We start from the raw sequence: 10,286 nt of genomic DNA on the forward strand, positions 1-10,286 counted from the left end.
ACAACTTTAACGTTCCGCCGCAGCGCTTCACTCGTCTGCGAGCAGGTTCCGGTGTTACGTTTCCGTTGCATCGTCCATTTTTCACGTAATCGCACATGGTGCCGCACCGGCCGAGGACCGTCAGCCTCTCAATTTTTTCAATTTTGCTCCGTTGTAGCGAGAAATCCGTCTCGTAGTCCTGTTAAATGCAAGATACGGTGGATATGGTGGATGACCCCGAGTACGAAGAGGAGGAGCCCTCCTTCAGCGACCCGGAGGACTTCGTGGATGACATCGAGGATGAGGGTGAGCGGCAGCAGGAAAACCGCCGGCTTTCAAGGCCTGCAGCTAACGGGCGGCGGTACCACGGATGCTATAAAGCTAGCCAGCTAGCTAGCTTGTCATTTTGCCCTCCGGAACTTAGTAATTAATAGTTGTTAGGCACACATATCTAGATGTCAAGGTGTAATTTGTAGAAATTTAACAATAACACGACAATTTTCCTTCTAAGTATCCCTAACATCAGATCATATTAACGGTTTTATCATCACGCCTCCTGAAGCCTCACCCAGACAGACACTCACGGTGGCCTTGTCGCTGTCATTTAGACAGTTTCAACAGCTAACCAGAGAGGATCAGCTAACAGAAAACATTTTCATGGTTCTGTTTGGATTATTAGAGCCGGTGAAACCTGCAGTCTGTGGTTTTGCATGAAGCAGCTGTTAACCAGAGTTAAGAAGGGGAGTTGGCTGCATAAAGCTCTCAGCTCTGCAGATAAAACGTGTAACAGTTACAAATGGCACGACTTTCACTATAATGCTCCACTTTAATAGGCTGCTTTGTTGATATTTTGTATCAGTACTCTCCTAAACAGACATCTAGGATTTCTGGAAATTTCCCAGCAGGAGGAGTAAATGCTTAATGATCCCCTCAGGACATGATTTTAGGATATACAAAAATAATCTGCTGTTAAAAAAAGAAAAAAAAAGGTTGATATGTTTTGGGGGGGGTTTTCCCACAGAAAAGTTAAATACATCTAGTTAAAATCCTTAAAGGACGGGTTCACAGTTTTTCAAACTAGTCTTAACACAACAGCCAGGAGCCCAAACGAAACATTGAAATAGGTTTTTCTTGGTGTAATCATTCCTCCTCTCATACTGATCAGTAGAAGATCCCTTGATAATGCACTTAACAGTTTATGTTAAGCTAATATGAAGCTTCAGCTGTCCAAATAAGTCAAATCAAATAGATATCTTTCAACATTACAGTCTTTTTAGTGCCAAAGTCCCTCTTTTTGTTATTATACTTCCACTGCAGCTCAACAGGGAAACACAAACAGGGAATTTGAAACTAAAAATATTTTAAATGTGGTAGATATCAACTTGATGAGACTATTTTGTCCCCTTCACTCACATTGAAAACACATTTAAAAGGGATCTTTTAATTGCCGGTATGAACAGGAGGAATGATTACAGCGAGGAAACCCCTCTTTCAGTGTTCATTTGGGCACCTGACTGTTGTTTTAAGACAGACTTGAAAAATTGTGAACTTGTCCTTTAATTTCCTTTCTGGACCACAATTGGCAGACTAGTTATGATGTCACATATGCTCGTAGGTACACACCTTTAACTCAGATTTAAGGTGAGCGCAGAGAAACTTTCCTCCTTCAGCAGATGAATGTGAAAACAGCTTTCTAGTGTCAAACTCTGCACATGCGTCATTCTGCACAGTGAAGCTCAAACATTCAACTGAAGGAACAAAAAGCAACACTCATTTTTGAGTTGAGGTGGACTTTAATACTCCGCTGGCAGTTTATTAGGTCATTTAGCTAAAAATGAATGCAGTCTTACACATCAGCCCTGCAACAAATCCTGCCTTCATGGTTATAATGTGCAGTTTTTGTTGAGACTGTTTTTATTGGGGTGTTGAGTCAACTTTATGGTCATTTTGGCGGCTGTATTTTATGGTGCTGTTGAACTGAATTATATTACACTGAGATGTATTTCTGCTTTTTTGTCAATCCCATTTTTATCAGAGAGGCAGGACTAAACATTAGAAACACCTCTCTCTATAATGTAGAACATTTCAACGGCACCACAATCTACAGCCTCCGAAATCACTATAAAGTTGAATCAGTTCCTCTCTAAAATAGTTTCAACAAAACCTGAACATTTTAACCTTATTAAAGTAAGGAGTTCATGTATTAAACTGCATTATTATCAGCCAGGTGTACCTTTATAAACTGGTGATTGGGTACAAATTATCATTCACTTTTTAAATTTGAGCTAATTTAGCTATGAGTGACTATTTTTATCATAGTGTACCACTGCTGGGATGAGATTTTGACAGAAAAAATGCGATACCTTCCATTAAAATCATTCAAATCCTGAAGACAGTAAGAATTGGGAGTCATAGGGACATGAAAATGTATAAGGAATTACAGGCTAACATACATATCAGATAAGTGACCAATGTTGCTGTTGGCCTTTCTGATTTTTTCCTGCCCTCCTTTCTCCTCTTTGCAGAGCTTCTGGATGACATCCTGAGGGAGAAGCCCCAGGAGGCTGACGGCATAGACTCGGTGGTGGTGGTGGACAACGTCCCCCAGGTGGGACCAGAACGTTTGGAAAAGCTCAAGAACGTCATACACAAGATCTTTTCCAAGTTCGGCAAAATCACCACTGAGTTCTATCCCGAGGCTGATGGCCTGACCAAAGGGTATGATCCTGTTGTATCACAGACGCATTTTGTCTCTTTCGTGTCTGCTTACTCCTTTTTATTGTTTAATTTAAGATGTAAAACAAACTAAATTTTTAATGCAGATACATCTTCTTGGAGTATGCTGCTCCCACCCAGGCCCTGGAGGCAGTGAAAAACGCAGATGGGTACAAACTCGACAAACAGCATACTTTCAGGGTCAACCTCTTCACCGACTTTGACAAGTAAGTGTGCAATATCTAACAAACGTGACAGATGCGAAGATTGTATGTTTGTGAGACAGGAAGAGTCATTTTTTTTGCTAATTTTTCGCAGGTACATGAACATCAGTGATGAGTGGGAAACTCCAGAGAAGCAGCCTTTCAAAGACTTTGTGAGTGTTCATGGTCACCACCCCTGTTATCGTCATCTTAAATAGTTACTAAACATGCTGATTGTGCTCCATGAATTTGGTTTCGACCCCATATAACCCCACAAAATTCACTATCAGTTATCAGCAGTACAACTCATATGTTGTAGCCTCTATTAACTCTGTATGTTTGTCTGTCCAGGGTAATATGCGCCATTGGATCGAGGATCCAGACTGTCGTGACCAGTACAGTGTGATCTACGAAGCTGGAGAGAGGACAGCCATTTTCTCCAATGATGCTAAAGAGCCAATCACAGCTGAAGAGAGAGCAGTAAGACATTGGACTTATAGGTCTTTATTAAATATAATTGAACAGTATTGGTTGCAGACTAACTAAGTTTCTGTGTTTTCCCTGCAGCGCTGGACAGAGACATACGTGCGCTGGTCTCCCAAAGGCACCTACCTGGCCACCTTCCATCAGCGTGGCATCGCGTTGTGGGGTGGCGAGAAGTTCAAGCAGATTCAGAGGTTCAGCCATCAGGGAGTGTCACTCATCGACTTCTCACCATGTGAGAGGTAATCAATGATGCTGTAACTGCTACAACAATCCATTAATCTGTCAGTTATTCTCTGGATTAGTTGTTTGGTCTACAGAATGTCAGAAATTGTTTCCCAAAGCCCAAGATGCAACCTGAAATGTTGACATTTACAGTTTACTTTCATAGAAAACTAAAGAAACCAGAATATGGTCATATTTCAGAAGCTGGAAACAAATAATTTAAGCATTTTTTCTTTAAAAATGACTCAATGATTAATCCATTATGAAAATAGTTGGCGATTAATTTTCTAACGATAAATAATTGATTAATCAACAAATTGTTGCAGCTCTTGTCCACTTTAGAAACATTTATTAGCTATTTGATAGAAATAAATAACATTGCATTATATCTTCTTGTATTTTGTGTTTTTATGGGCATGACAAGGGTATTACATGTACAGAAAAAGTATCCTGAAGACATACAGAAGTGGTCTAAGTGACGGATATCGTTAGATGAAATGTGCATTATCTGAACTGTCGTGATGTCTTCCAGGTATGTTGTGACCTTCAGCCCACTGATGGACACCAAGGAGGACCCACAGGCCATCATCATCTGGGACATTCTGACCGGACAGAAGAAGAGAGGCTTCCACTGCGAGAGCTCCGCACACTGGCCCATATTCAAGTCAGTACACTTTGTTCGTCGTCTAAAATCTCTTTCACTGCAATGTCGTTTTCACGTTCGTTTCTCCTGCGGTGTTTGAATGTGTTTATAATGGTTCAAATTTGTTTTCAGATGGAGCCACGATGGGAAGTTCTTTGCTAGGATGACTCCAGACACGCTGAGCATCTACGAGACTCCAGTAAGATGATTTAACCAAAAAAAAAAAAACATGCAATTATATTTATATAAAGTGTTCAAGTGACACTAAAACTGTGCTTTTGCTGCTTTTAGTCTATGGGCCTGCTCGACAAGAAGAGTCTCAAGATTACTGGAATCAAGTAAGAGTCCTTTGTGGTTTTCTCTTCATTATATGTCTTCTGTAGTGTCACTGCTCAGTATGGAGATTTTGACCAGTATCTCTTTGTGTCTACAGGGACTTCTCATGGTCTCCTGGTGACAACATCATAGCATTCTGGGTACCTGAGGACAAAGACATCCCAGCCAGAGTGACTCTGATGCAGTTGCCTTCCCGCCAAGAGATCCGGGTCCGCAATCTGTTCAACGTTGTTGACTGCAAACTGCACTGGCAGAGAAATGGAGATTATCTCTGCGTGAAAGTGGACAGGACTCCTAAAGGAACGCAGGTACGCCGAGGGAGATGAAGACGGGGAAACTAGCAGAGACCTGCTGTGGCAAAAAAAAATCAAATGCTAAATGTAGTTTTCTGTCTTTTTCAGGGTGTGGTCACCAACTTTGAAATCTTCCGCATGAGAGAGAAGCAGGTTCCTGTTGATGTGGTGGAGATGAAGGGTAAGAACATATATATGCACATACACACAAAGTAACTGATTGTTTCCCATAGAAACAAGAAAGAAACTCATCTATTATCTGTTGTCTTTGTTTTTCCAGAAAGCATCATTGCGTTTGCATGGGAACCCAACGGCAGCAAGTTTGCTGTCCTCCACGGAGAGTCTCCCCGAATCAACGCCTCCTTCTATCATGTCAAAAACAACGGCAAGATCGAGCTCATCAGTAAGTCGATCAGACAGACGTATTCTCTAATTAATACATCTTGTGTCTCTCAAACCATCTTGGCATCTGTATACCTCAACTGAATGTGACACTTTGTCTTCTACAGAGATGTTTGACAAGCAGCAGGCCAACAGCATCTTCTGGAGCCCCCAGGGACAGTTCTTAGTGCTGGCTGGACTCAGGAGGTCAGTTTTATTTATCTGTGTATGTGTGTGTGAGAGAGTGAAGGACACAAGAAGCCACTGATGACAAACTAAATAACTTTTCTGACACCTCGTATGAGAGCTTAGCTCCTGATTCTAACTCTGATCTGAGGCTCACAGTGTTACACATTTGCAGTTGTGTGTGTGTCTGAACGCCTTCATGTGTGTATAACCTTCTCCTTTTTTTCCTCTCTCTCTCCCTGTGTGCAGTATGAACGGAGCTCTTGCCTTTGTGGACACATCAGACTGCACCATGATGAACATAGCCGAGCACTACATGGCCTCTGACGTGGAGTGGGATCCGACCGGTCGCTACGTCGTCACCTCCGTCTCCTGGTGGAGCCACAAGGTTCGTGCCGCGCCGCGATACCGGCGATACTCGACTGTTCCATGTGCAAATTCATGCTGAGCTCGTCCTGTCCTTCGCTCACATCTTTCCTCCACTTTTATTTTATGTGTGTAGGTGGACAATGCATACTGGCTGTGGACATTCCAAGGCCGTCTTCTTCAGAAGAACAACAGGGATCGCTTCTGTCAGCTGCTCTGGAGGCCAAGACCTCCAACCCTGCTCAGCGTAGATCAGATCAAGGTACCATTTTATATATATATATATATATATATATGTGTGTGTGTGGAGCCAGTGATGACAAACTAAATAACTTTTCTGACACCTCGTATGAGAGCTGCACTGCAGTTCCTGATTCTAACTCTGATCTGAGGCTCACAGCTGCAACAATCATGTGTGTTCATACAACACATACTTGATATTGTTCTTTGTTATTTGATTTGTGGCTGTGCAACCTTCCTTTCCAATAACTATCCCTCCATCTTTTGCAGATGATCAAGAAGGACCTTAAGAAATACTCAAAGATCTTTGAGCAGAAGGATCGTCTGAGCCAGTCAAAGGCTTCTAAGGTTAGACTAATATTTTTTTTAACTCATCCAGGCTGTTCACATCTATATTTGACCTGAATATAGTGGAGTTTTTGAGGAATGGTGTTCTCACAACTATTTAGGCTCTTTCTGCTACCTCATTTGTGTGCGTTTTAGTGCAATTTTTTTGCTAATTGTCCTCAGGCTTATCAAACAAGCTAGCAACACAGTTTAATTTGTGAGTGCAGTCATCTTAATGTCTCTTGTGAAGAGATTTACAAGCTCTCAAATCACTTTGTAGCATAATTGCAGTGTCCATAGAGACAGTTTTTTTTTTATAATTTATTGAGACTTGATGATTAATATATTTCAGTAATAAAAATGCAACAAGCTGTATATCAGAAGCATAATTAGTCTGTTACGAAGCTGAACATTTTTTATCTGTGTGAGTAGGAGCTGGTGGACAAGCGCAGGGCCATGATGGAGGAGTACCGCCTCTACAGGGAGGCAGCGCAGCAGACCTATTTGGAACAGAAGGACCTCCGCCTCGAGCTCAGAGGAGGTGAGACTCCCCTCCTCTTTTGTATCCCCCCCCCCCCCACAGTCTTTATCTTGAATTAAGAACACCACTGACATTATCTTTCTGTCATCCAGGAGTGGACACTGATGATCTGGACAGCAATGTGGACGACTGGGAGGAGGAGACCATTGAGTTTTTTATCAACGAAGAAATCATTCCCCTTGGAGATCTGTAGTCCCCTACGCAGGTGACGCTCACACGCAGACAGTCTGATAGCTCCAGCACACAATTAGGATTGATTGTAACAACTTTGTGTAGTGTTTTATTGTGTAGTCTGCCGCCAGTTTGATCCTCTCTGTGCTCTATTATGAGATCCTGTAACACTCGGGTCGTCCTTTACAAGCCAAATTCATTGTATAACATCTGAATTTATTCTTGTGTGTGTGTATAAAAATACACAATTATTAGCGATTCCGCATAATCTGCATCATCTTTTGGCATCATTAAAGCAACATGAGGGGAAAATGAGAAGGTTTCAACCAGCATCTGTCTTGTATTGTGAATTGGAAACCTGACAACCACTGTTGGTGCGTCAGTGCCTCTTGCTGATGATTAGGACAGCCGCTTTTTCAGAAAAAAAGTTTAAATTAATGATAACCAACTCAAATTTTTCAGCCCACGTAGCCTAATCCTAAACTATGTTGTGGAATTAATGTTCAGTTTCCTGCCCGGCTGCCTGACTGACTGATAAGCTGTGTTTTTCTGTAAGGCAGCAAACAGACTCACCTTTATCCACAGTTCTTCCATCTATGGTGCCAAATCCAAAGTGCTTCCACACATCACTTCTCCAGTCAGCACAGCTCACTAGTTTCCTCCATTTTGTTTTAACAATAGATTAGTTTACAGCACTGAGGGCAACAATAGATCAGAGTGACGGTGCATTTTTAGGAGACACCTGCTGGAGCACAAAGCTCAGCTTGTTGCACTTATACACTGTAAATCATTCAGTCAGATCATTGCCAATCAAATGTTTAAATTTTTCCAACATTCAAACAGTAGTTTAATTCAAATAAAAAGTGATAAATGAAGGTTGGGTCATATGGCTGAAATCAATAATCCCCTTTTCAGATCTTTACATACAAAGATTTGGCAAACATCTGCAAAATTTCATATGAATAATAAATGTCCAATGTAATGCATTAAAGTAGGTTTAAGGTTCATTATTAACCTTTGACAAAAAATTCTTAATTTTTCCACTCACTGGACATTTTTCTGGAGGTTTCATCTACTTTGAACAAATTATGTTGGTTTTTAATAACAATGTGGTTTGAAAGTTATTTGATACAAAACAATATTCAACATGATTTTACACAATATAAAGGTACAAATCATTTAAATTTTATACATTCGTCTCATTATAGAACAATGTACATTCAAGTTGACTTGTATGTCGTGGCTCATAGTTGGACTGAATAATTATCTCTTCCCATATTTTGTGTGAAAAAGGTTAAAAATGTGTTATTAGCACTCAGACGACACACACACACACACACATCCTCAATCTGTATTTAACTCGTCCTCTCTCTCTCTCTTTCAGTCCATCCGTTTTTGTGTGGAAGGAGGAGAGAAGAACTGTGTCATTGATTGGAGGACGACGACCACGCTGTGAATCTTGGGGTTCATCTCGAGCCTCAACATTCAACCCTAGTGACATCATCAAAGCACGCCTTGCGGATCAGCGGCCACATTGAGGAACAAGAGACGATACTTTCAATTAAATATTTTCTCTTTGTCTCTCATTACCATCCGCCCCATTTTTATTTCTCTGTGGAACTTGATATTTAGTAAAACTGCCTCCTTTTTTTCTATTGATTAATTGGAGTCACTCGGTTTCTAATCTGAGCCCCATCTCTTATTGGAACTGTATCCGGGGGTTGTTTCTCAAATAGCCTCACCATGCTAGTGTGTTATCACAGGGCAGCACAGAGTGCCATACCAGTGGTGGGCAAAGGTGTTGTGATGAAACAAGTAGCCTTGTTAGTAAATGTGCTGATGTGGCGCTATAGTGGCCTGTATCCTCCTCCTTTCAGACTAGGCTTTCACACAGGGAGGGGGTGCGCAGTGGGAATAACTTTAAATAAACATTCAAAGTCAGTACTACCTGGATCTGTCTTAGTGTTTGGTTCTTTATCATAGAGGGAAGCATCTCTTCTGCTGTCCCTGACTGATCAATGATGAGATGATTACAGCCATGTAGCGAAATACACAGACGCACACATCGATGATCTCTTCAGCATTCAATAGTTGCCGTATCTCTTGACCATACTGGACCACGTTTGTCATCTACATTTATGCATTGAAAGCACCTTGTTCCAGTCTAACAATAGAAAAAATCCACATAATTCAACAAAATTATGCTTTTGTATCTTATAAGTTTGCTGAGTAGAAGTCAAGGTAGATGCAGACTATGCACAAGCATGAAAAAGTCATTTATGTTTTTATATACTTCATTGAACATTATTTGAATTCATCAGGAATTACATATAATGACCAAACAGCGTTCACATCTCTTAGTTAATCATGTTTCAGGTCTTTTAGGTGCAATAGTGATAACTCTCAATCATTAAAAATATAAGTAATTGTGATCCAAAAGAAAACATTTATTTTATTAACCTTTTATTTTACCAGGCAAAACTCATTGAGATCAAAATGATCTTTTTTTAAGTGTTGTAGCCAAAATAGGCAACAACATCAAGTACAGACAAACATAAAACACACAACATAAAATATGTCTCAACTTACATCACAATGTGAGAGTGAAACACTGCAGTTATAAGTCATAAATAAAATTTATAACAGTCATATGAAATATTACATCCAAAGGACAAATGAAGACTCTTAAAAACAGCCTAACAGCTGTCTAGATCCAAAAAATAAGTGAAAATGTGCAAATTTGCACTTTGAGTGAGCAAGAAAAACCTGTAGACATTGGAGGTGGATTTTAAGGGGTTATATGTGAAATTCCATCAGTCTTTGGCAGTCTGGCAGTGAACAAAATAACAAATACCTTTATAGAGTGTAATAAAAACATGTCAAACTACAGCCCAAAAAGTAACAGCTGAGTTTGTGTGTCTGACATACTCTTAATAAACATTGAACATTAGAAGCCAACAGGATTAGATGACGTTATATTGTAAACGTGTGTATAAATACACATCCAGGTCTGAACAAGTACCTGACCTGGCAAGTAAATAAGCAATGAGCATTTATTGGTGTGAATTTGAATTAACCTACATTTTTTTGAAGTCCATTTCTAACTGCCAGTTAGGGCTGCTATCCTGCTCATATAATACTGTCAAGATCATTTGCTAAAAATGGAAAATGATTTACAGTGTGAAATTCTGCAGGAT

At 40.4% G+C, this 10,286-nt stretch overlaps 1 protein-coding gene and 2 non-coding genes across 3 annotated transcripts; all 3 read left to right on the plus strand.

Moving 5' to 3' along the window:
• Positions 1–66: 66 nt before the first annotated feature.
• eif3ba (eukaryotic translation initiation factor 3, subunit Ba) lies at positions 67–9,042 on the plus strand. Its single transcript, XM_044347429.1, has 19 exons — positions 67–285; positions 2,505–2,697; positions 2,802–2,921; positions 3,013–3,070; positions 3,249–3,377; positions 3,465–3,622; positions 4,138–4,269; positions 4,381–4,447; positions 4,540–4,586; positions 4,682–4,892; positions 4,986–5,058; positions 5,158–5,280; positions 5,387–5,465; positions 5,694–5,832; positions 5,947–6,072; positions 6,321–6,398; positions 6,810–6,918; positions 7,011–7,123; positions 8,474–9,042. Exons 1-18 carry the CDS (start codon positions 186–188, stop codon positions 7,109–7,111), a joined length of 2,043 nt encoding a protein of 680 aa, XP_044203364.1. The 5' UTR covers positions 67–185; the 3' UTR covers positions 7,112–7,123; positions 8,474–9,042.
• On the plus strand, positions 5,518–5,599 carry LOC122979870. Its single transcript, XR_006402948.1, has one exon. It is a non-coding gene; the product is annotated as a small nucleolar RNA SNORD60 (small nucleolar RNA).
• On the plus strand, positions 6,119–6,206 carry LOC122979868. Its single transcript, XR_006402946.1, has one exon. It is a non-coding gene; the product is annotated as a small nucleolar RNA SNORD60 (small nucleolar RNA).
• Positions 9,043–10,286: the final 1,244 nt, after the last annotated feature.

Source organism: Thunnus albacares, chromosome 3 (genome assembly GCF_914725855.1).
Source record: "Thunnus albacares chromosome 3, fThuAlb1.1, whole genome shotgun sequence".
NCBI lineage: Eukaryota > Metazoa > Chordata > Actinopteri > Scombriformes > Scombridae > Thunnus > Thunnus albacares.